This window comes from Eptesicus fuscus, chromosome 15 (genome assembly GCF_027574615.1).
Source record: "Eptesicus fuscus isolate TK198812 chromosome 15, DD_ASM_mEF_20220401, whole genome shotgun sequence".
Classification (NCBI taxonomy): domain Eukaryota; kingdom Metazoa; phylum Chordata; class Mammalia; order Chiroptera; family Vespertilionidae; genus Eptesicus; species Eptesicus fuscus.
In genome coordinates, this window is record NC_072487.1 from 6,658,997 (window position 1) to 6,685,456 (window position 26,460).

A 26,460-nucleotide genomic window follows, 5' to 3' on the forward strand; every position below is an offset into this window, starting at 1 on the left:
AAACTCTGCCTCACAAGCAGCATGGAGCACCCAGAGGAATGGCTGGAGACACTGAAATGAGTTCTACAACAACCCTCCTTGGCTCAGATCTTTGTTATTTGTGGCAAGCTATTTACATGTCTTTGGCCATTGTGTGTGTGTGTGTGTGGGGGGGGAGTGGACGTGGAATGAAAAGCAGGGAATCTCTCCACTGCCTGGTCCTCTTTTGACTCATTATCCAAAATCCAGTGCTTCCCAAACGAAGACTAGAAACAAGTTAAAATTAATCTCACGAGCATGAATTCTATTGCTATCATGTCATTTTCTTTGCCTTCCTCAACAAAGAGGTCAAATCTGGGGTACATGTAATGAACAAAATCCCAGGAACACAAGTCAAAGCCAGAAACCGTACTGAACAATTTTCAATTAAACTAGAATTGTTTACCATTTCATGCAAACACACAGGGAAACTGGCTGCTTACGCTCTACATACAAGTATATTGACTTAAGACCCAAAAAGGCACTTAAATCTGTGTTTAAACAAGTCTAATTAAGGGGGAAATTAAGACAATCACTTGGATAATTTAAGCCAAAAGTGTTGGGGGCCATAATTATTTGGGTGTTTCAGTAACAGCATTTTTGCTGGAATCGTGTGGATAATTATCTTGATTCTCCACTTTCCATGCGTCAACACAGAATAAATGAACAGATGTTCTTGGAATCACTGAATACATTCATTCACATTCAGTCAGCAGTTAGGAGTAAATCTAGATCTTTTTCCCTCCAGCTGACAACTATTTCCTAGAGATGTTTCTAAGAGCAAGGTAAGAAACTGTAAAGGCATTTTATTTCTTTTTTAATATTTTAATTCCCACTTGAGGATATTTTCCCATTGATTTTTAGAGAGAGTGGAAGAGAGAGGGAAAGACAGAGAGAGAAACACGAATGTGAGAGAAACTCATTGACTGGTTGCTTCCTGCACATGCCTTGACCAGGGCCTGGGCTGGGGAGGAACCTGCAACCAAGGTGCGTGCCCTTGACCGGAAAGGAACCCAGGAACCTTCTGTCTGCAGGACGACACTCTATCCACTGAGCCACACTGGCTAGGGTTAAAAGACATTTTCAAGCAGAATTTGATTATTTACGAAATACTGTGAGATGTGATTAAGCATTTATAAGGCTGCTTCATGGCATTTTATGCCAAATCAAAAGATGGTCAAAATAGGCAGTTTTAAATTACATTCACCAAGGATGCACTATCTGTGGGTATATGAAGCTATACTTTGGCAGTGAGTCAGCTTAGAAATTCCACCAACACTTCCTTTAGACTTGGTCACCCAAACCACCCACCATCCCCCCTAAAAGAACCCCAGAAGCAGCCAGCTCCACCGTTTATAACGTACTTCCCCATCTCCTAATGTGCACTCATCAATTCGCACAGAAGTGCCGGGGTCACCCCACGAACCGTTTGCGTTGTTTTATAGGTCGAGGCCCGCTTTGGGAGGCCTCCCCAGAAACAGTCTATATAAGAGCTTCAAGCAACACCCAGAAGTCAGTGAAACGTGTCAGTGTTGCGCTACAACCCAACACTGTGATGAAGGGAACGAAAGGGACTTGTGCGCGCCGAGCGCGGGCCCCGCCGCGGGGGAAGGACGAGCGCCCGGCAGCCCTCACCTTGCAGCCAGTCCCGGAAGTAGTGCAGCCACATCTTGGGAAGCTGTCTGTTTTCTTCCAACATGACGTACTTCACCGTGCTGAAGCTCCTGTGGAGGTCGTACAGTAAGTGCTGGATGTTCGGGTAGTCGGCCTTCTGGGTGACGATGTACATGTTGTAGAAGGAGAAGTACTTGAACTGCGCAGCAATGAAGTCGTACTCTCTGGTTTCCCGAGGCACAATGTCCGTCAGGTCCAGCCCGTCGCGCACGCGGGTCGTCCCGTACAGGCTGAGCCCCAGCAAGCCCAGGAAAAGGAAGATCACCACCACCTGCAGCAGAGGGAGGAGGCGCGGGGTCAGACCCCAGGCACGGAGCGGACTCGCCCACCACCACCCTGTTTGGGCTATGCCTCACTTATACCATCACACGGGCCCTGGTGCAGCCCCGGGGGGGTGGGGGGTGTCATTCTCCCAGAGGGAAAACATAAAAACATAAAACCAGAGCCATCCCATTTTTCATGAAGAGTAACTGTGTAATACGTGAGGAGCTGACCTACATTCAGACACCATTGCTACAGACCCTGTAGAAGTGAGCTCGCTGGAATGGCCCAGGGGTCAGTGGACTGGCTCCCCACCAGGCCTGGGAGCCATCACACCAGGGAGCTCCCCAGGAGCCTGTTCTGCTGCTTCCTGAAGCCAGGAAGAGCCTCCTGTGGGGTAGGTTACCTTGGCTCTGGGCTTCAGGAGGAAAGGGGCGTAGTGCTTCTCGGCAAACGACGAGAGCGTCCACTTGGTACAAGGGGGCTCGAGGCAGTGAAGGCCGGAGTCGGAGAACTGGGAGAGCAGGTCCCGCGTGGAGCTGGTGCTCTCGGGGCTCTGGCCGCCGAGCGTGTCCTGCGTCAGGGTGACGGGCTGCACGGAGATCTCGGAGAGCGGCTCGGCCGTCGTGTAGTACACGTGCGTGTGGGGGTCGTACTCGGTGCGGAGCTGCACCGTGGACTGCATGGTGATCTGCGTCTCGTGGGCGAAGCTGTGGCTGCTGTAGGGGGGCGGGGGGCTGCAGCGGGTGCTGTCGTGCGTCTCCGTGTAGGCCTGAGGCTCGACCTGAATCACTCTGCTGACACAGGGGCTGAAAGAGGGGAGCCGTGCTGCAGCGGCCACCGAAACGGCTCTCGTCCCTGCCAACGCCTGCTAACCCCGCTCTACACCGCGCCGACTCCGGAGAGCGCCACCACACTGCCCGGCTGCTCGGTCTGGGCACACACACAGGTCCAAGGAGGCCAAGGGGATGGCTGACCCTGACTCTGGCCCACAAAATCAAGTCGCAGGCTGCTGAACCCCTTCAAGGCATAATTCCGTCCAAAGAAAAACACGCCAAAGGCTTTCATTTTTCCAGGTGTGTGGTTTTCAACCTTTGTTCTGCCCTAATCCATCGAGATGTGACCCACTCCCAACAATGAGCAATATCGGTTCGTGGGAGAAATAGCTCATCCTGAGTAGCACAACCTCAGGGCTGTGAGAATGTGGTCAGAGAGGCGGAGAGCCCCAGGGGTTCTGCTGCCTCCCCAAGGCAGCACCCCCACTACTAGTGTCACTCCCCCGCCCCCACCCCCCCGAGTCCACAGGCGAAAGCGTGTCTAAACACTGCCACTCGGTACCCCGCAGTGAGGGCCCCGCAGCCGGGCCGGTACCTGGTGAAACAGCAGAAAATGTCCAGCCTGCGGTCCTCGCGCCGGTACAGGTCCATGCTGAGGATCGCGGGGAAGATGAGCAGGACCATGGCGAAGTTGAAGACTACCACCACGGCCGCCTGGGCGGGGAACAACGTGATGTGACGTTACCCGCAGCCTCCGCCCAGGCAGAGGACTGCCGTTTTATACATTTAATTAATTTATTGACGGATTGATTTTTAGAGAGAGAGAGAACACATGGATTTGTTGTGCCACTTACACATGCATGCATTGGTTAATTCTTGTGTGTGCCCTGACGGGGGGTCAAACCTGCAACCTGGGCCTATTGGGACAACACTCTAACCAGGGATGGAAATAAAGACGTTTTAAACAACGTTCTTTCCACTTTGCTACTGAAGTGTTTAAACCACAATCAGATGTTCAAGTTTCTCAGCACTCTGCTGCTGTCTCATCACTAAGAGACCATGTGACGGGACGAGGCCCGGCCATCCTGGCCCTTCCCATTGCTAATAATTCCGTGAACCCGTACGGCACAAACACAGGAATAAACTGGCATCTTGCTAGCGACCTACCTGGACCAGAAGGCAGACAGAGAGGATGCCTGAGACGTTGTAATTTAAAACAAAAGGGAGCATTTCTGAGCATTAAAACAAAAGGGAGCATTCTGTGAGCATTTCACAACGTTTCTGAGTTCATGCAGCCCATTTTATGCTTAGAAAGTGTATATACAAGATGGATCGAGTGTATCAAAATGTCACCTTTAAAACATGAAATAAAATTTCAAACGCGTCCCCTGAGGTTTTTAATAGGCACATTCCAAACAGCCCTGCCGCAGCCTGTGGGGTGAGAGCAGGCACAGAAGGGGTCGAGGAGAGAGAATTCCCGTGAGCGATCACAGTATGCAGAGCACGGAGTGCAGATTCGAAGTCACTCCACCACCCAGAATAAACACAGGGTAGAGGCTGCAGCGCTTTGGCAAATCCCCTGCTGACCTCGTCGAAATCACACCACGGGGCGTTACTAGAGACAGCGAGGACGGCTGAGCGCGCTCCCCGCTCAGAAAGGCCCGGCGAGCAGCAGCACAGTGAGAAAATGCAACTCGCATGCTAAGCAACCAAGACATCATCAGCGATTTTTTGGACAATTATACCCTCTTGTGAGGTTTTTTTCCAAAGAACTGCTTAGTTCTAAAACCTTCTCCCACTGGGCACACATCTGAGGGTGAGGGAGGAAAGCTGACACCCAGCAACATGACAAGAACTGCACAAGGGCTGGGGACAGCCGTCGGAATGTGTGCTCAAGGAGGAATTGCGAACCCGAGTCCAGAGGGGCGCCTTTCAGTACCGAATTCCCTGTCAGGCCTGCACAACCAAAAAGTCACCGACAGGCCCCTCCTGAACGTGACCGGGCCCCCCTCTTCGTCGTCGGCCGTGAAGCTTCCTCTCCAGCTCAGAAGAAGCGCTCAGTGCCCACGCTCACCCGTGCGAGGAACTGTAAGAGCTGCAGGCGAGGCTTATTGGGTAAGCAAGTCACTGTTCGGGCTGGAGGAATCACCTAAGACAGGGGCCCTCCAACTTTTTAAACAGGGGCCAGTTCACTGTCCCTCAGACCGTTGGAGGGCCGGACTATAGTTTAAAAAAAAAAACGATGAACAAATTCCTATGCACACTGCACATATCTTATTTTGAAGTAAAAAAAAAACAAAACAAAAACGGCAAAAACACCCGCATGTGGCCCACGGGCCGTAGTTTGAGGACGCCTGGCCTAAGAGGTCAGTACTTTGGAGAGAAAAGGCAGGGCACTGTGCAGACAGAACGCTGCCCTCGGGACCGACACCACCCCATCCACAAAGACCCTCCAGGCTGACGGCGGTGATGAAGCCGGCGCGGGCTCCCCTGTGGCTCAGGACAGGGAGAGAGCACGCAGGTGGGCGGGAAGGTGGTCATGGAACAATCTCCAGGGAGACACAGGGGACAAAAAGGCCTCTGGCAAAACCCAGAGGAAGGAAGTGCCGCGTGGAGGAAGTCCGAAGGGCGGAATCTGAGGGGGACATGCTGTGCGGCCATTCAGCACTGGAGGTGGAGACTCTACTAGGGAAGAGGAGGGGAGAGCAGGACCCCGGGAGTCAGGTCGTTACACAGGATTCACGGATCCCTGCCGCAGCCAGGGGCAGACAGCAGCAGAGCCCCCACCCCTAGTGAAGACTTGGGGATGCAGAGGAAGCGCACCTGCCGGAGGTTACGCAGCAAATCGGGTTCAAACGCAGGCGCGGCGCCTCCACCCTCAGCCCAACTGAGACCTGGAGTTCTTATCGACCTGGTCCCCTCCTGAGGGGAGGGAGGCGGGGTGGGGAGAACTCCGGCCCATCAGAGAAGAGGGATGTTGGGAAGAACGGGTCTGAGTCTCTAGGATTTCCTAGGAAACTCAATCGTGGGGGTGGAATTCTTTCAGCTTTTCTTTTGATGAGTTATTTTTAGAATTCAGGAGTACAACGTAGACAAGAAACTGGGTGACTCGGTTTGAACCAAAGTTCCTAAGGACCAGGGCCGAGACTGTGAAAGGATCAGCCACGCAGGCACACACGTGGCCCAGGCGTGCCGCCAGACGACACAGGTACTGGCCGCAGGGCCGGGGAATGTGTACGACTCCCACTTCATCCAATGAAGAAACCTGACCAGCATCCTCCTTCTCTTGGTGGAAATAGCTCAATGAGAGGAGAAACCCACATGGCTTACTACATGGTCTGGTGAGAACTAACAGAACACCCACATCCCCTCAAGGGCACAGGACAGTAAGCAAACAGCAAGGACTCCTCATAAAGGAGAAGTGTCACGGCTGGCGCCACGGTGAGGTTAAGAAACGAAGTCACTCTGAAAAGATGCTGGGAGCACCGTGCGCTGTACACGTCCCTGCAAAGCGCCCGTGGCGGCCCCGCTGAGGCCCCTGCAGAGCACAGAGACCAACAGGCTCGGCCTAGAGGGTCGCTCGTCTCCACCCTCGACCACTTGGAGCAATAAGGCTTTCTTTCCTGGCAGTTTCATGAGGAACAAACACCTTCCAGGTACCAAAGGCTTTCAGCGGGTGCCCTGCTTTCTGGTCTAGAGGTGGCATTTGGACAGATGGGTGGAGACTGGCCAGGAGGTGTGAGGCAGGGTCTTTGGGGGAAAAAATTCCATATAGTCTGGTAAATTCCAGGGAAGATTCCTAGGTTACCATGGGCGCTTTATTGGATAAAACCTCTCTGGGTCTCTCCCTTTAGATGCTTAGTCAGTAGCATCCTGAAAACATAAACACACATGGATACCCAGAGTCACAGCTGCACACAGTTCACTGAGGGCACGAGAAGCACGCCGAATGATCAATCTAGAATGTCAATACATTTAAAAGGGAGCCAGTGTTAAAGTCTAAGTTTCTGACGATTACTGCAAAACTCATGGCGCAGTCTCTGTCTTTTCTCACATTTTCTTCTTGTTTGTTTTTTAAATTTTGTTTGACAGAGAATGAGCCAGTGTCCTGGGAAGCCATTCTCTAATAGAGGAGGACTCCTGGACGCTGCAGATGCAGTTTTCTAAGGTGACACCCCAAGTGCCGGGGAACAGAAACGCAAAACCGACAGTATTCATTCCGCCTCAGGCAGGGGCTTACCTTGGAAGCACTTAGCGTGCCGGATTTTCTAAAAGACGTTAGGGAAACTCAGGTAGCGTTTCAGACCACACACCATAGGGTACCATTAAAGGAGAGTGTGCCTTGATGAATCACCCGTGTACTGAGAGAGGAGAAGAGAAAATGAGAGAGAGGACAAGGAGGCAAGAAGGAGCGTGAGGCAGAGCAGACAAAGAGCAGCGAGGGAAAGGGAGCAGGAAGGAGAGGTGGGAGAGAGGGTCCCGCTACTAGAAGACTCTAGAACACCTTCTCGGTTCTAGAACCTGCTGCACAGGAAGCCAGAGTGCGGCAGAGGGAGCTGCGCGGAGGCAGGCCAGCGCAGGGGGCGGCCCACAGCCCGGCCCCGCGCCCAGCAGCAGCTCCTTCCCTCCGTCACCGTCACCGAGAGGCGTTTTCTTCTTCCTGAGCTTCCATCCCAGGCTCAGATTTAACTTCACCCACGGATTCGCTTACTGTTTCTCTACATAGTGATAACAAAGTAAACCTTTATTTGTTGTTTTAAATCTTTTTTGTTTTCGGGAGCTGGTGGTCAGAGTGATTGGCACAACATCTCTCTTCATGTTGTATCTAACACTAAATATCAAATAAGCCCCGTGTCTCAAACACGGGAGAGTCCTTAGCTGCTGTGTCAGTAATTAGTGAAATGAAATTCAAATATTAAGACTAAGAAAGAGCTAATCATGTTAATAAAAATGTAAACTGAAACCCATCCTTAGAACCTTTTGGTGACTAAAGACAGTAAAGCAGTATAAATGGGGGGGGAGGGGGGGGAGGGAGGCGCATAAAAACAGTTTAAAAGTGACACCAGAAGCCACTTCCTTTAAAAGCCTGGCCATCTCATGAACCACACATCATACTGTAAAGGAAAAAGGAAAAAGAAACGAAGGGAAAGCCGTCGCTCCTCCCGTCTGTTCTGGAAAAGAGTGAAGGCTTCTGGAGGGGATAAATGGTGATGGGGAAAAATGTCAGCGTCGTTCCCAAAACCTGAAGAACATCCTTGAGCTATCAACACTAAGGCACTTCGGGTTAGAAGGCCCGAGTGGCCCACAGCCTCTCCCTCTGCCCCGGAAACGGCAGGGTCCCGGGGGTTTCCCGCACTGCAGCGAGGCAGCGACCCCGCCCCGCCTGGAGACCTCTCCCTCAGTTCACAGAAGCGGCTCTCGGTTTGGACAAGTTCCCGACGGCCTTCAGGGGCGCAAGGGCTGCTCTGGAAGGAGAGCGCGGCACGACGCGGCGGCCCGGCTGCTCCGCACGGACGGAGGGGAATCTGAGTTTTCTCGGGCAGCCTAAGAGGGGACCCGGGGGCCAAGAGGAGAGAGAAAGGGGACAGGAGAGTCTGTGGGCGCTATCTAAGGAGAGGAGGTGGCAAGGGCCACCAACGGACCCTCCTGCAGGCAGAGAATGGCGACACATTCTCACACAGTGGCATCCAAAATGTTCTGAATGATCGCCTAGCTGGCTACCTGCCACCTCCTCTTTACCGCCGGTGAGGTCTGCTCCATCGGCGGCCCGGACCGGGCCGCGCCGCGGGAAGCAGGAGGGAAGGTGCATGCTTGGGAGGAAGCGTGGAAACCCAGAGGGGAGTTCCAGCAGGGAGGCCATGGCGCAGCCGGACCAGGACGAACGCGGGGACTCCTGCCTGTTTGCAGCAGGGGCTCACTGGCGTCCCACAGGGAGCGGCCCTGGTACCATGTCCGTTTAGCTACCAATGAAAAGGGTGACTCCTGAAGGCACCAGGCCTTGAGGACGCCCAGGCTACAGGCCTCTGGGCTCTGGGGCTTCCAGAGACGGAAAGAACGCCAGGGCTCCCCTTAGAGGAACGTCAGGGCTAAGCATCTGCCCAGAAGGAAGAGTCCCAGGAGCGGACATGCTGCCTCCCTGCCTGGCAACGGGACCGCAGCGCGGGGCGACGCTCACAGGCTCAGCCCTGGAAACTCACCTGCAGGGAGAAGGCCCGCAGGGCGGGGATGGGGATCAACGCAGCCATGAAGAAGGCCGTGACGTTGCTGATGGACGTGAGGGCCACGCTGGCTCCCGTGCGCTTGAGGCACTCCCCGGTCCTGTCCTGAGGACAAGAAAGCACCGTGCTGAGCGCTGCACAGAGCAGGGTTTCCTGAGAGCAGCACTTGCACAAACAATTCAAATACAAAATCGGAGCCACGGTGATGGAGAATGCTGCCTCCGGCAGTCCCACAGGGAGACCCCGCCCTCCCCCAACACGGCACCGGAGCCTTTTCAGTGCCATCCACACACTCCTGTGCTGTCCCTGCTATTACCACCCAAAACACAAAGCTACAAGGTAATGACTTAATTCACACAGTTATAAAGGCGGTGGGGACAACGTGCCCGGCCTCCCCCAACACACGCTCCGGGAAACAAATGCACACTTTGGAATACATTTCCCAGGGGCTTCTAGCTGACCTTCCTATGTGGAGCCAGAAACACTCCCGACTCGGGACTTCATTCTTTACCGGGGCAGACGGAGGAAAACCAAGGACAAGTACTCGGGAACAGAGGGGCGTGGCAGCCCCGCAGCCCTATTCCTTTGTTTTTCTCTTACCTCAAAAGGGATTCTTTTGTTCTGTCCCGTTTCACTGAATGCGTGGGCCAGCAGGAACACATCATCCACACCGACGCCCAGAGCGAGAAATGGCAAGACCTGCGCGGGAACGAGGACAGCGCGTCAGGCGGCGCGTCGGGCGGGGAGGCTCGAGCCCGGCCGCGCCAAGGCGGCTTCACACACTGCCCCCCAGCGCCCCCAAGGGCTGCCAAAGGGCAGCGTCCGTTACTCTAGGGGAGACGTTCCATTACATCCCCAAGTCTAGCCATTTCAGCTCACAGATCTTACATGTTTCTGATTCTAAGCGCCACGCACAATGGTTTTCTTTTTTAAAGTTAATCAATGAGAAGGACTGTAACTCATCTACAGCAGTGGTTCTCTGGATGGGATCCCTGTACCAGCATCACTGGGAACTGGTTGGAATGCAGAGTCTCCACCCCCATCCCAAACCACAGGCTTAGAAATGCGAGGGTGGACCCAGCCATCGAGTGTTCACGAGCCCACTGAAGTTTGAGAACCACTGCTCTATTAATGAACTGCATTCCACTGATGAGGGAAACATCTCTACTCATCACCAAGCCCTTCGGCTGTCCCGCCCACAGAGGCACGGGCATGCTCCCCTGAGACACGTGGCATCCCAGCGGAAAAGACCCTCTAGGTGACAGGGACACACAGGAGGCCGGGGCCTGGGGAGGGGTGTTGGTCAACAAAGCGATGGGTGGCTCCTTTAGTACCTGAGTTGTTGCAGCATTAAAGGAAATCCCGATCAATGAGCACAGGCCCAATCCTGCAGCCACTGACAGTGCAACCAACAGGACGCCAGCCAGCCCCACGGCACCCTGGGACTTGGAGCAGTCCCAGCGCAGCATGGTTAAACAGGCATAGGCAAGCTGCAAGCAGAACCGTGGAGGGGAAGGGTGGGGGAGGGGAGGGGCGGAGGGCAGGTGGGGGAGACACAAAAGCCAAACATTAGAATGTGTAAGGATTCTAATGTTTTCTCCCACCCATCACCCCAAATCAAAAGGTAAAAAAAAAATTAATGAAATCCAACAACAACAACAATTTACATTACAGACATCACATGAAATGGTACAAATCAAAGGTGGGCAAACTTCACACGACCACTCCTCAAACTGTTATGAAGCCCGAGCTCTCTCTTTCCGAGATGCACACGTGTTAAGAGCAGTTAAAAAGCAGGAGCCGTCACAGGAAAGGTAAAAACCAAAAACCTAAAGAAACCCAAACACCCGGGGGGACTGAACGGACTGTTACCATCAGCAAGTAGCCGCTGGCCACTCGGATGACACTGACGTCCGAGAAGGACTTGAGGATGTCGTCCAGGGTCGTCGTGGTAAAGGACAGCACCTTCTGAGAGGAGTTCTGGGCGACGCTTTGATGAACCACCTGCGGTCACAACAGAAGGGGACGTCCCCGATGAAACCATCGCTTCAAGGAGCTCCAGGGAGTAGCCCAGGGGCCAGGGGACGCGTCTCTGCGCCCTACCCCCCACTTGTCTTCTGCTGCCTTAGGAAGAGTTCTGCACAATTCAGGTTTGAACTTGGACCTGAGGACCCTGGACCTGGGACAGCAACAGTGGCCACGAATCAAGTGAGCGTGTGGGGCTGTGGTGAGGCGGTGTCATCCGAGTTCACGCCCAGAGCTTTCTGTGCTCTATGGGGGGGTGGGGGGGCTGCCACTCCCTCCCCGACGCTCTCCGGCAGCTCCCACTAATCCAAAGCAATTCGCTCTCAGGGGCACCCCTCCCCGTTCATCCTCGGGCCACCTTTCAGAGATCGCACGCAGCTCAGGAGAGGTCACTGCTCGGGAAACAAAGGCCAGCTCCCGTCACGTGACCTAACCAAGGGAACGGCAGCTGTGACGGAGGCTGTGCCTTGCTAATGTTTTCCAGACACCTTTTCTTGCGCAGCAAGTGTTTCGTTCTGTTTTTTTAAACAGTGATGCCTGACTCCAGAGTTCACAACTGGTTACTCAAAACGTTTCAGGGCGCCCCAATGAGCATGTGCGTCGCACAGACATTAAGATTTCCAATATCAAGAAAAGGGAAAAATGTTTTCATCCCACAAGCTCCCAGGCTCGGTCTGTTTTGAAAATAAATCCTAATAAAAAAAAGTTTTAAGACATCATTCAAATGAAGTATTTAGGAACTAAGGGGCTTGTACCCAGATTCAAAGGTGGGTGTCAGGACGCTGGCGGCTCACCTCCACGTAGGTCCTCTGCCACGCCTCCAGGATGGCCGCGGCCTTGTCCTCATTCCAGTTGATGTGTGAGACATACTCGTACCCCTTGAAGTGTTCGTACATCTGCTTGGGAGTCATTAACTGAAACATGGTCTGCAGGGCGTGGGCACTGGACGAGGGGGTGGTGGTGAGAAGGCATAGGTCAGCACCCCCGGAAGCAGCTCTCCGCGTGCCCCACTCTCCCACAGCCATCCCATCCTTCTACATGAGCACAGGTTTCCATGACAACCGGACCTGGATGTTACTTTATTTAACAGATTGATGTACCATATTAAAGGTGTCACCTTACAAACCTTTTACAGATAGACCCCAAAATTAAATTAATAGGCAATTTCCTTTCTCAGTTTCTACTCAATGAAGCAGGGAGGGCAGAGGAGTTGATAGCTTGGCCAGATATGCTGGGCTCACCCCTGACTGCTCGCCTGTGCAGAAATCCCAGATGGCTTTCCCGAGGGAGCGGGCTCAGACAAATGCCTGTGGCGGATGGCAGGGAGTGCAGTGCCCACGGGACAATTCTTTGTTAGCCATCATCGGCTGGTCTTTCTCTTTAGCTTAACAGGTTACAAGGGCATTCAGCTCGTACGACTTAACTCCACGTGCTGTGACCATGTCTGCTTTACACGTGCCCCAATTTTCTATACAATGGGCATATCTAAAACCCTATATTCACTAACAACAGTCTTGATGAAAACGGCAAAAATGTTCTCGAAAAATGGCCCCCGTGGTGCCTTTTCGAGCTGGTCTGGTCTGCTGTTACACCAGACAGCTAGCCAGGAGAGCAGTGAAGCATTAATACCAATGCACTTGCAGATGTTAGAGGGAAGGGGTTTCTCGGGACAGGGCGGAAGGCGATGGTTGGATTTCCCTGTGTCGGTTACCTGACGAGCTTCCCAGTGCTGTTCTTGATCGTGCCACCCACAATCAGCTCCTCCTGCCAGTGCATGTACTTCCTGGATAACCCATGGCATCCGCCACTCAGAACAAGGGCCATATCAAGAGGCTAGAATAGAAAGACAGCCACATAATCGTGGGAATTAGCAGGCAGGTCACATGCCTTGTTAAAACCCAGTGCATTCAGGGCTTGGTTGTTTCAGCAAGAACATTAAAAACAAGGCTAATGAGAGGCGTATGGCAAATCTTACAGCAGAATTTCGCTCTATAAACAAACTCAGTGCCACAGACAAAAGAGGTCATTGAGAATGAAATCTTAAAAATGAAAAGAATAAAGCGAAGGATGGGGGAAACCATCCCCGTGTTCTCCCTGCCTGTTCCGAGGAGAATCCCGGATGTACTCACTTTGGTGGCATTTTTGTTGGGGGCGGTGGCGGGGCAGTCTGGATCCGCTGGGTTGAGGCAGGGCCGGTCCATGTAGCCATGGCCAACTTCCGCCTTGTTCAGCATCTCCTCCCAGCTGTCCACCTGGTAGTTTATTTTCTTTAACTCTTCTAGGAATTCCAAAGGGTCAAAGTTTGTCCACTGCAGAGGGGGCTTACCTCTGTGAGAGAAACGAGGAGGCAAGACAATGAAGGGGCTTCTGAACCCTCAGGAGAATGACCAGGCCGCAGAGTGCAGCGCTAGCTCCAATCACAGGAGGATTGGGTAATGCTGCCATCCTGGGACCCCGGCAGGGAAAACACAAACGCTCCTTTCCCGGTCCACCCATGCAAACCTAAGTCGGGAAAGTAACTCGAACGGAGGCGGCAAGCAGAGGGCTGATGAATGAACGAAGGCTCTAAGAATCTGAACTTGCCCGCCTACTGTATTTTAATACCTTAAAACAAAATTAGCCAGTGGTACTTCTAAACAGAAGACTGAGATTAAAAAAAAAAAAAAAGAAAGAAAGAAAAAAAAAAGAGGGAGTCACAATATCAAATTAGCACTTGCAAGCCTAATAACTACTTTGTCAATGTCATCCATCAAAATATTTGATCTCCATTACCTGTAATAATCCCATACTTATGAGCTCCCTCTGACAGCCTGGCAGCCAACCCCCGAAGCCCCCTGCCGCCTCCACCATCACCGCCATCAAGGCCACTTCCCCCCACACTCACTTTTGAATTTGTGCTGTTGACAGATCAGAAAGGCTTTTGGCTGCCTGTTATGTGGTTCAAACCACACTGTAGCTGCTTAACCAGGCTGAAGCCATTATTCAGAATCTCCCAACCAGAAAACACAAAACCCCTTATTTCCCATCTAAAACTGTACACGGAGGGTCAGGGGATGGCCACTGCAAATTGCCTCTGCAGAGATGTGCAAGCTAGGACAGAAACAATAACCCAAGCACCAACTCTTGCATAATTAACTGAAAATGTCGACACTGATTAGCAATCATTCTTTAAATGATGAGGAGTATATCATATCCAACTGCTGAACTCCCAAGCATCCACTTGCAGGGCCTTCAAAGACAGCAGATTTCCCCTTTAAATGTCATTAATGTGATCCCAAGCAAGGTTAACATTTTCCTCCTCAGGAAGATCCTGAACTTTCACTCAAAATATTTAGTTCTGACCTGTGCCCACTAATAAATTCTCTCCTTAAAAGATAAGCTAAGCTTGAGTGCAGTCCGCAAAAACTGCCATTTTAAAGAGTTAAAAATCACACATACTCTGAAACCATTTGCATTTTATTTGCATATAAATAGGTTGGTAAAAGTGAATGAAATTTAATGATGCCTACAGAACTGTGTTTTTTTTTTAAAGAGGAAAAATATTCTGCTGCAGACCTCTCTCCCCCCAAACTATTCTCTCAAGAAATGCATGTGGAATTTCAATGTTTTTGTTTCTTGTTCAAAACTGAAACAGAATAAACAATGACAAAGTCATATCAAAAACATTCTAGAACTTAGAAATCAGACGCCAGAAAACAAGACTACACACTTACAGTAGGTAGGCTGTCCCAGACTGCAGCTTGGCCCCTTCCCAGAAGCAGTCCAACGGTGTGATAATTAAACAAGGGTAAAGATATTCTATTATCTGTCAGAGTTAAACAGAAGAGGCCGCGCGTTAGGCTGACGCACACGGCTGGGGTGGTTTTGAGAATGTTCTTTGTAAACAAAAAGGAAAACATACCTGATCCATGTAACCTGTTTCTGTGATAAGTTCTCCGGATTTGTAACACAAATGTTCCAATTTCCACTGCCTAGTAAAGAGCAGAGACAAAAATTCCTCGTCGCAATAAAGTAAGGAACTCAGTGAAAAACCGGAACTATAGACTATATAGAACGAATCGAGATTTTGATCACTTTTAAGCATCTGTCAAAACGAGCAGAGCTTTTGCCAAGTAGAGACCCAACAAGCTTGCTTTAATGAATAGTTAATACTCAATTGTAATTAACGTGTGGGTGTTTATGTAAATGAACACTACCAAAGTACTTGAGAAGTCTTGTTTCCTTAAGTGTTCTCCCAATAATCTTGTTTACACCATTAATCTGCTTTCCACATACATTAAACAACTTCAGGGCAAATAATTCAGATTGAGTTATAAATTCAAAATAACTGGAGACTAAATCGATAAGGCTTATAATGTATTAATATATTCAGTTGGGAAAATATTACTGCCTTTTTTTTTTTTTACTAGCAGAGAATGTCCTTATTAATAGACAGTTGTTCACAATGAACTTTCCTACTCTTAACCATGAATGAATGCTGCACACAATGCCAGGCACATCCATTCCCACTTTATAGTCTTCTCTTCTTGTCCTGTAGACATGGTATTAAGTATACTGACCTGCACTTTCGGTTCATCTAGCACCTACATATTATCATAGAGTACTGTTATCCCTAAAAGAGTGCTATAGAAGCTCATGCCTTTAGGATTAATGTCTAACTCAAAAAAAAAAAAAAAAAAAGGAAATTTGGATAAAGTAGGGGAGAGAAATCCAAGAGAAGAAAAAATAGATACAAAAAGCTCCCTCCACGCTGCTCTATGGTACTGATCACCCAAAGGAGAGTTCTGGACTTTGCCTTCTTCCCTGTGGCACCTGCCCATACACCCCTCGGCGACCCACTGACAGGCTGCCTCCTGCGAAGCGTTAAGAACGACCCCGTTCTCCTGAGCACTGGCTGGTCAGACCTCCTGGGTGACACCAGGAGCACCTGCAGCGGAGACTGCCCGCGTTGGCTTTGTACCCGCTCATCTATATTGAAATCTTTCTTCTCCCTAACTAGACTCTCCGCTCCTTCCGCAGGACCCAAGTTATCAACCCATTCATCCATCTGCCCACCCACCCACCATGTAAATGTTCACATTCTAACTCCATCTAGCATCAACACAGACTATCCAGCATGAGCAGGTTCTCACTTCACATCACTCGATCAATTACCTCATTTGAACTTGCTTGAGAAGGGCATGGCTGTGGAGAGAAACACCACTAGGCTTGGAGCCGTAAGAAAGGTATGAAACCCGGCTGTGTACTATTTAATAACTGCATGAACTTGGACAGATGCTCTAATCGATCTAATTTCCATTTTTCTCACCTAAAAAAATGAGATGGGTTGAACTAGGTGTTCTTTCAAGTTCATGCCATAAGAGTCCTCTGGTTCCATCTCAGTGACAGTGTTACTTCATTGTGCAGCTGCTTTCACTGTCTCCTAGGTAAGGGACGAGCCCCTCAAGGTAAGCTCGTCACGTAAGAACGCGTCTGGCAAGCTCACAGTGGCCCTGGAACACCCATTTCCACGTGCACGTTTTACAAAGTTGCACCAGGTAGGTGCTTTCCCCACAAAGCTCCTGACAGACTGGAGGCTGTGCTGGTGAGAGCTGGGATGCGCTCTCCACCCAAGTGTGCCTGACCACGGCGCTAAGACACATCCCCTTACATTTTCTAAGAGCCTTTCACATACACGTGGGCCTGATCTGGTTCTGGGACCCTCCTGAGGACAACAGAGCAAACACTCCCTAACTTAGTTTACGGATGAGGAAACCAGAGTGTGCTAACTAGGTGACTTGGCCCAAGGTCATGCTGAGCCCCCCAGAGGCTGCCTCCAGCTGGATGGGTCTTCCATTATAGCCACTCCAGCGAAGTGCATGCAGAGTTGAGGTTACAGCAGAGACAAGGACAGACTTTCATTTTATTCTCCCTCATTCTCCCCGGCCACTGAATATGTCTACATTGCCGCTTCCTCACGGTGTTGAAAGCCTATGGGGGCAGGACGGAGTTATATAAATGCTGACTCAGTGGTCCCCTGGAAATGGGGTTTAGGGATAGTCATCTCAACCGCTCAGGGAGAAGACCCAATTAAATTAATCAATTCAGGCAGTCAGTCAGTCAACAAACCCCCAGTGCCTGCCCTGACCTAAGTGCTGTACAAGAACGGACAAGATGTGAAATCCCCACCCTGAAATCTCACAGCTTAGATAGGTAAGAAGAGGTGCCAGAACCCCTCCTCTGCTTTTACTGTACCCACAGCACTGTTAAATTAGCTACGAGATGAAAGGGTAATGTTTTGTGAAGCTGTGCATAGGTCTATCCTACGCCGCCTACCTATCAGCAGAAATGTGCCATTGTGGCTCCATCCTCTATTGGTTTTGTGACACAAACCAACAACTGTCAATATCTACAGTGAATACAAAGTAATGAGCAGTAACTTCTTTGTTTTTCTTTTCTATTCTATTTTTTCCTTATTCCTTGCAAGCTGACCAAAGGCAATTCAAAATCTGACTGCTCTAGAAACAGCTCAAGTTAATAAAACATCTTCAGAATAGGTGTACTGTATCGCACCTCAGTGGCTGCTTGAAGGATCATACACATTTGGGGATAGTGACAAAACACTTACTGAAAATACATTATAAAGTCAAGTCTTTGACTGGTTACCAAACTCTGGAAATGGACCAAGATTTAAAAAAAAAATAGTAATAATTGCACTTAAAAAATGATTTCATTAAAAAACTGTTTGAATTAACACCCCACTTGTATTTCTAGGGCAACCTTATTTACTAAAATAAAGGGGCCTCAGCGAGCAGCCCCTTCCCACCGCCTCACCTCACCTGTTGTACATGTACACGTGGACCCGGCTGGCCTGGAGTGCGGAGTCCAGGTGCTGGCGGAGCGCTTCTGTGGTCAGGACGTTAGCACCTTCTTCTTTCGGGGTCTGGATCATGAGTTGAGGATTAAACATAGCCTCTTCTCCAATCTTCTGGCGAGTATAATTTAATTCACGACTTACTCGTCCACCAACTGATAAACATGTATGGGTTTCAATTAGAACAGCAAAATCCCCACCTTTTCACGTGCTACCTCTTTGAGAAGCAGAGGATACATGATAAACAAAGTCTGGTTATGAAAGTGTGGGGCTGATGTTTGAGGAGTAACAGTCACAGGCTGTTATCAGGAATGTCTAACTTACCCATCTATATATATAAAAGCCTAAGTGACTGTTCAACCGGTAGCTATGACACGCACTGACCACCAGGGGGCAGACGCCCAACGCACAGGCATGGAAACATGGAACAGACCGATGAATCTCAGAGGGAAGGGTGGAGGGGAGAGGTCAGGAAGAGATTACCCGAAGATCTTATTTGCATACTAGAGGCCTGGTGCATGGATTCGTGCACCAGTGGGGTCCCTCAGCCTGGCCTGCGGGGATCAGGCTGAAACCAGCAGTCCAACATCCCCTGAGGGGTCCCAGATTGCAAGAGGGCGCAGGCCAGGCTGAGGGACCCCACCAGTGCACGAATCTGTGCACCGGGCCTCTAATAAACATAAAAAATATTCGCTAAACCCATGAAGGACTGTCCTGTCACATGCACGAACCTAATGCACAGGTGCTTTGTGGACCTTCTAACTACTGCACTGTTGTGCAAAGGGGGGAGGGGCCGGAAAACTCAGACACCTTTTCCTTGCAGACCAGACCAGATACAGTTGTTACAATTTCTTTCACTTGTATAAACAAGGTGCCCCCACAGCACATTTCAAGATAAATGGCTTTAATTTACACTCTTCTCCTAAATAATCTGGCAAAGGTAACAAGGCAGTGTTTCTCCTTGTGGAAAAGGAAACAAAGAAAGGTGACAAACTGTAATCAGCATGAAACTTGCCAGGAGAAGATGAATAATGGGATTCACGTCAGATGCACAAGGGAAGCCCCACTGGAGAGGAACCAAATGTGTCAGCCGGAGCTGTCAGGGGCAGGCCCTGGAACCCGGCTCCCTCAGACTCACCTGGTCAGCATCCAGAAAACACAGGTGCCAGGTTGAGCTGCCTTGGGCGGGCAGCCTGTGTTCTGGGAGCTCCCAGGTAATTCTGAACGTGCCGAGGAAGCCAGAACCCCGGCCCCAGCACCAAGCCTGCACTCCAGCAGGCTAGCCGAAGCTGGGCATGCGAGACGCCAGCACAGCTGGGATCAAGTGGTGCTGTTGCCGCAAACTCCTTTTGTCTCTTCCTCAGCCCCACGCTGTGGTTTTAGAACAAGCCCAGCTGAGAATGCTGCACCTGGCCGGGCGGTATGGCGGGAGGGAGGGCTGAGGTGAAGCTCTGGAGGGAGCTGTGAGCCCATGCAGTCAAGGGGAAGGGGCTGGGAGCAGCAAACAGAATCCTAGAGCCCCCTGACCCCACACACTCCAGGCCCACAGTGAGCCTGCAAGCTCCTGAAGGCACCGGTGAGCGCGCGCCCAGGGGCAGGCCTGCGGCTACTCTGGTGAAGGAGCCTCGGCCATCACTGCAGCTTTCCCACGAGGAGGAATCCTTTTTCTTGAAGTTTAGTATTCAAGGACATAAACATTTGGTTGGGGCAAGTAAATAAGTACTGGGAACTGCGGGTTGTTTCATTCTCTTGGCATATTTTATAAACAAGGGGGCAGGCTAAAAAGCAAATAATGCCCTCATTAGGAAAACTAGTCCAGATCCACAGACTGGGGGGGCTCGTGCATATGGCCAGGCCACCCTGGAACGTGTGAGGTGAGGCTGGACATGAACAGAGTGTGTATCAGAGAGGAAGAGGGGAAGAGGAGAGAAGGGGGGAAAGACAGAGGGAAATGATCAACTGGCTACAAAAAGAGTTAAGACTCCTCAGGCAGAACTTTGACAAATGCCCTGGGGAATTAAGGAGCTTGCAATCAATTTGACATTCCAGAAAGACCACAGGAAAACAGGAAGCAGCATTCGATGCAGGATAAAGGTACAGAACGCCACCGGCCCTTTCCAGGAGGCTCCAGAAGGCTGCCCGCGGCCATGGTGAGGGCTGCCCGCGGCCATGGTGAGGGCTGCCCTCGGTCATGGTGAAGGCTGCCCTCGGTCATGGTGAGGGCTGCCCTTGGTCATGGTGAGGGCTGCCCTTGGTCATGGTGAGGGCTGCCCTCGGTCAAGGTGAGGGCTGCCCGCGGCCATGGTGAGGGCTGCCCTCGGTCATGGTGAGGGCTGCCCGCGGCCATGGTGAGGGCTGTCCGCGGCCATGGTGAAGGCTGCCCTCAGTCATGGTGAGGGCTGCCCTTGGTCATGGTGAGGGCTGCCCTCAGTCAAGGTGAGGGCTGCCCGCGGCCATGGTGAGGGCTGCCCTTGGTCATGGTGAGGGCTGCCCTCAGTCAAGGTGAGGGCTGCCCGCGGCCATGGTGAGGGCTGTCCGCGGCCATGGTGAGGGCTGCCCTTGGTCATGGTGAGGGCTGCCCTTGGTCATGGTGAGGGCTGCCCTCAGTCAAGGTGAGGGCTGCCCGCGGCCATGGTGAGGGCTGCCCTTGGTCATGGTGAGGGCTGCCCTCAGTCAAGGTGAGGGCTGCCCGCGGCCATGGTGAGGGCTGCCCTTGGTCATGGTGAGGGCTGCCCTCAGTCAAGGTGAGGGCTGCCCGCGGCCATGGTGAGGGCTGTCCGCGGCCATGGTGAGGGCTGCCCTTGGTCATGGTGAGGGCTGCCCTCGGTCAAGGTGAGGGCTGCCCTCGGTCAAGGTGAGGGCTGCCTGCGGCCAGACTCTGATTGGCTCCTCGGGCAGAGATTGCAATGCTTGTCTTTAACCAATTAGCTAGTGGGCTGAATCACACTCCATCCCACCTTCCCTAGAGACAGAAAAGTAGTTTGAGGCTAAAAAGTCAATTATTAGCCCAGAGGTCCCCTCTGAAAGGCGACAGCACACCCAGGAGCTCCAGTCAGCCTTTTAGAAGGAGCTGGGCCGCTTCCCTAGCCTGGCTCTGACCCCAGGGCCCCGCACCCTGCACCGCGGAGGCCTCCTCCTGCCTCCTCGGCACCGCCTCGCACACCATTTCTAGGTCGCACTCCCTTTACCTTCAGTGAAGCTTAAAACGTCAGGTGAATGAAGACAGTGAGGTAACAACAACCTACACCAGAGCAGGAGCCCAGGCCTGTGCCCCTTAGCAGAGCAGTGGCCTGGGGTCCCAGTCAGTAAGGTAGGGACCCGAGGGAGGGGCGCCCACGAGGATGACGGGATGCAAAGTCCCAGCCGCTGGGGACTCCGACTACACTCTTCCAGGCGAGGCTCAGACTAGAGCAATTACTTCATCGCCGGGGTCTTCAGAAATGATGCTATTTCCTACCAGGGGCTCCATAACGTCACCTTTTTTAGATGTTTTAAGATAGATGTGTTAATAAAGGTGTATATTTTCAGGTGCCTGGGATTGAAAACCTTTTGCTCTTCCATCTCGATGCTCAAGTGACAAATACGAATATTTGGGTAATGTGACAACCAGTTTCAACCAAGATAAGACTATCATCACGGGTGGAATGAGCAACTAGAGCTGAAAGACCCTGAATTCTAAAGTTTCCTCAACCACCTATGCCGTTTCCTACTTTTGAGCATTGTTAAATTCCATTTATTTTTGCACATTGCGTGGCCACATTTTACTTATCATTTCATCTTATATTTGACTAAATAAGAATTTTTTTGCAAAATTATTCAGTAATTTTTAAAAAGTCTAGTTGACACCCTCTTTACTTGACAAATGGCCATAACCATTCATTCATCTGCCAACCATTGGGGGTGTGTGTGCTATAAGCTAAGCCGTAGGGTGCCATGGTGGGGGGTGTGCTATAAGCTAAGCCGTAGGGTGCCATGGTGGGGGGTGTGCTATAAGCTAAGCCGTAGGGTGCCATGGTGGGGTGTGTGCTATAAGCTAACCCGTAGGGTGCCATGGTGGGGGGTGTGCTATAAGCGAAGCCGTAGGGTGCCATGGTGGGTGGAACCAGTGTGTTCTCTGCTCCAAGAGGCTGGCTGGCCCGAGAGGCAGACAGGCATCAGACAAGCAACGCAGTAACATAATCTCCTGGCACAACACGGGCCGAGGAGGAAACGAAGGAGAGGTGGGGATGCCTTCTGAGTTACCAGGTGGTGGGGTGGGGCAGGCCACGTCCCAAGGAGTGGCTGGGGAAGACCTAAAAGGAAGTAACTTTGAAGAGCGAGGGGCCCAGTGTTCTGGGCAGAAGAACTGGCGACGGCAAGGCTGCGTAGGTCTGGCTTCTGCAGGCAGAGAAGGGAGGTGCGTGTGGCTGGCCCCTGGCAAGACCAGGATAACGTCACTCACTTGGCTGCAACGGCTGCTTCCCGGTGTGCCCGTGTCACCGGCTGCACAGCATCACATGCCCTTCACGGGTATCCGCCCCGAGGCGCTCTAGAACGAGCTGCCAGACACGCAGCCCCTCGGGCAGAGCAATGTTCCGGACTCCTCTGACGTGCTACCCCAGCACACGCTCCTCTCCTAAATCGCCGCGGAGTGGCAGCCAGGGCGCTCCTCCCGCTGCGGGCTTTTCCGTCATGCACCCGTGTGAAGCTTGGCTCTCAGCAAGCCCCACACACCCCGTTTCCAGTGACTGGTATTACAGCTGTGATCTGGGGGAAATGGTTTTCTTCTCTTTCCATTTTCCAGGTCAACGCCCCCAGCTCTGATTTGTAAAATAATTGAATGTTCATGAAATATTACGAAGTTATTTTTTACTACTGAGCAGAACGAACCACGAGAGACCTAGTATCTGCGATGTAGATGGAGGAATACTGACAGCCATGGGAACAGCCATTATTGCTGCGGTAGTGGTCTGTGGGGAATGTTCAGCCACTTCCCTTTTGGGGGTTTATCTCTGTTTCTTAAATTTTCTGAACATGTATAATTAAAGACTTCCATGTGACAAGAGAAAAATAAATATGAAGCTACTTGGTAACAACCAACCTCTTTGAACAAGGCTCAGAAAAACATGTCGCCTCAGGATCCTGGGACACAAAATAACCTTTATACTTGTGTGGTGGTTCCCACGTGCGAAGCATTTTCACACTCATTATTTCCTTACTGATAAACATGTTGCTCAGTGTCACTCCCCCATGAAATTGGGACACCCTGGACTGGGCAGGTGATGAGAAGGGGGACCAGAAGTCCGGGATTCCGAGTCCCAGCCCTGCCACCAGCGGCACTGATATTTGGGACGAGCCCACAATACCGTTAATCCACAGTAACCTTCTCTGTTAAAATGGAATAAAAATGCTACTACTAACCTCATAGGATCGACAGTAATGTAAGTTCCCAAGCCCTTAACCAGTAGCTGAGCAGGCATCCGTTCATTCATTCATTCATCGCTGGGTGTGTATCAGCACCCAGTGACAGAGGAGAACGCGTAGGAGCAGAGTTTGGGTGATACCGAGTTGGCTGCCCAGACAACAGGAGGCAGAACCAACCCTTTCACCCAACTGCCTTTCGAGCCTCGCGGCCTCTGAGCACCAGCTGAGGATACACGCCTGGGAGCACCAGCGCCCAGGCACCAGGCAGAGCCAGCTCCCGGCTGGAGCTCTCAGGATGCGGCCCGTGCTACCCAGGGCGCATGACTGCTATCTTTCTTTAAAAGGCAACAACACTGCCTCGAGATCTCCCAGCACCCCTGAGGAGATCCAGTTTTGTCAGCAGGGCCCCATGGGCGGCCGTGGTCAGGCCCCATTTTCTTCCTGGTCCCAGAGGGGCAGAGAGACGAGGGCCCAGGGAACAGGCAGCCCTCTGCCTCTTGGTCTGCAAATCCCACTGGCCGGCTCTTCAGAAACCTGAGGCTCAAACCAGTTCTTCCAGAGAGCTGGGTAAAAGAGCATCGCTTCTGCGAAGTTCTCGATCAAGCTCTGTGGATCCTTCCCTCCCCGAAGCAAACCAAGCACAGTTTTCCAAGGCGAAGAAGGGCCGGCACGGGTGAGAAACCACTCCACGCTGGGGAGCCACAGCTGGGCCCACGCTGTTCCGATCCGTGGTGAGTGAGCCAAAGACACCCCCTTCGTGGAGTCCGCCTGCCTCAGCCCTCTGCACAGGCTTAATACACGCCTGTGGCATTCATGCAAAAAAAGCTTTTCGCAAAAGCTTATTGTGACCCACAGAAAGATAATCTGGGCGACCAACCAAAGTGTTTTCCCGCTGCCCACTCACCTCGCTCACCAGGCTCGCCGGGGCACACTCAGGGTGTCGGATGAATAAATGAATGAACGGCCTCAACACAGAGAGCGCCTTGGGAACAGGCAGCCATCTGTATAAGATATTAATGCCCCTCAAAGCCTCAAAAAGTCAATCAGTCAAAACAAATGACCCTTTCAGCCTGAAAAGTACCCACTCAGAGTCCAATTAGGAAAACGGGTCTGTGTATATGCAAGCGTAGCATTTGCATTTGATTAATCCCATGAATTATCGAACAAACGCTAGAGATCCCCCCCCACCCCTCCCCGCCCCTTGAGTTACTTCTGGTCCCTCTTTCAACGTTGCGATTCGTTATTATGAGGGTGGGGAAAAAGTACCCATCTCTAAAAGGATGTAACTGCAAAATTATGAACACCAGCGCATTTTCTAACTTGGAAAGAAATAAGATTCAGTAATTTGGGCAATTGGCTGAAAACTCCTAGGCTGTGAGTTTTAGTCACTTTTCCACCCATCTCTTTTATTCATGACTAGCCAACTGCTGCTGAAGCTCTGGGCTGTTTTTCTCCGTGTGGGATTGTGCCCCTGGGTGTTGCCATGGGAAAACGCTAGAATCAGATAGCCCAGAGAGAATGTGCCTTCATGAAGGGAGGCCAGTGAGACGAACACCACAAAAACAAGACAAAAAGCAGGACACCGTCCCTGCCCCTCCCCAGGGACAAGGGGTGGGGGTGGGGAGGGGGAGTGCAGAAGTCGCTGGAGGCTCCTTTGGAGCATGTGTCTGCCGCAAGACCCCACAACAGCTGTTTGTGGTGCCATCTGTTGCAGCTCAGCCTGCTTCCTCTGAATGGCCTTCCCTGGAGCCAACCGCTCGCCCTGTCGGACACGATCAGGTCACCCCAGCACTCTGCCCACACTGGACCCGCTGCCTGCCACCGTCCCCCTCACCTCCCAGTATTTCTGACAGGGCCACCAGCTCCCAAAGCGACACTGTGTCTGTCTGTCAGGAGGCCCACGCTTCATTAGCGGCTGGCTGTGCGAATGAGGGCTGCGGTCCACCCCGCCTAAGACAGGCCGAGTGAGGCCACAGCGGGCAGGCCCCAGCGGAGGAGAGCTCTGCTCTAGCCTCCATGCCTGCCTGCCCCGCTGTGGACGGTCCCAGGTCCTGCCACGATTTCACCTCACTGCTCAAGGGCTGAAAAGCCTGCAGATGCAAACCCAAGCCCTGTCTTTCTGAGGAGGGTCCCGCACGCAGCCAGCGTGCTCGGAGGGAGTGCTGACCCAGGAAGCAGCACCCAGGGACCAAAGACAGCATGCAATCATCAAGTCCTCAGTTTTCAGTTAAGGCCTGCGAAAGTCTCCACCAAAAAAAAAAACACAGACAACAAGCCAAGAACAACAACAAAACCCAGGGCTTGTGTGGCAGTGGGCTCCCTCACAGCATTCAGGCTGGTGCATAACATTAACCCCAGCTCCCTTCTCCGAGTCTGTGGGACTGACATCACCTCTCCTCTCTGCTCTCAACAGTCTTCTTGCCATTGTCCTGCCCGGGCTCTTTGCACGGGCCTCCTTGTGTGTGAAGGGGGAGGAGACAATGCGAGTCCCCACCTTCCAGCGCAGGCTCCCGCCCTGGGAAACACCAGGGCCGCCTGATTTATCTCCCTCGAGGGATGCTTCCCTCTGCATCTGTGAGGGAGACGCCCGTCACTGGGGGCCACTTTCACGATTTCGTTGCCATTGGGATTAGCTGGATTAGGGGCTGATGCATAAGGACGCCTTGGTGCAGTGCGGAAGTTTCATCACCAGGTCAGTGGTGGTGTGAACTCTATGCTGTCACCGCCACACCTTATAGCCACCAACCAAATGGGAGGCGGGGGGCTGATGGGGGCATGGCAGGAAAAGAAATGCTTCAAGTGCAAAAATGCTTGAACTCATCATAGCAATAAATTTTGCTTCAAGTGCAAAAATGCTTGAACTCATCATAGCAATAAATCCCCCCCACTGTGCATTTCCAAGGGCATGAGCCCTTCAAGACTGTCCTTTCAAACAAGAAACCTGTGGCTCCTTTCCTATCTAATGGGTCTAGGGGTGGTGGATGGACTGGTGAGCAGAGCCGCCACCTCTGCCTACACAGGTCAAGCAGCTTGGGAAGAGTCGCCCTGTTGGAACCCTAACAGGTTCCAAGGTGAACTCACTCCTCCTCTGATGGCTGTTCCCATTCTTCTAAAGGACAAGCACTACCCCATCAAGTGGGGGACCCCCTCCCCTCTCCTCTGAAGGAAAACAATGCGGGCAGGAGTAGTGAGGGGAATGGGGGCAGGGGGCAGGAGGATGGAGAGAAAAACA

General features: G+C 51.8%; 1 protein-coding gene across 1 annotated transcript in view; it reads right to left on the bottom strand.

Annotated features, from left to right (window-relative positions):
* Positions 1-26,460, bottom strand: part of PTCH1 (patched 1) — a 60,333-nt gene that overhangs the window by 19,325 nt on the left and 14,548 nt on the right. The window contains exons 3-15 of the mRNA XM_054727419.1: positions 17,791-17,980; positions 14,874-14,943; positions 14,686-14,777; positions 13,102-13,300; positions 12,684-12,805; positions 11,767-11,914; positions 10,820-10,951; positions 10,282-10,437; positions 9,548-9,646; positions 8,927-9,052; positions 3,325-3,443; positions 2,360-2,762; positions 1,654-1,963 (exon numbers count right to left, since the gene is read on the bottom strand). Of these exons, the coding sequence (XP_054583394.1) occupies positions 1,654-1,963; positions 2,360-2,762; positions 3,325-3,443; positions 8,927-9,052; positions 9,548-9,646; positions 10,282-10,437; positions 10,820-10,951; positions 11,767-11,914; positions 12,684-12,805; positions 13,102-13,300; positions 14,686-14,777; positions 14,874-14,943; positions 17,791-17,980 (2,166 nt within the window). The remainder of the gene's footprint in view (positions 1-1,653; positions 1,964-2,359; positions 2,763-3,324; positions 3,444-8,926; positions 9,053-9,547; positions 9,647-10,281; positions 10,438-10,819; positions 10,952-11,766; positions 11,915-12,683; positions 12,806-13,101; positions 13,301-14,685; positions 14,778-14,873; positions 14,944-17,790; positions 17,981-26,460) is intronic.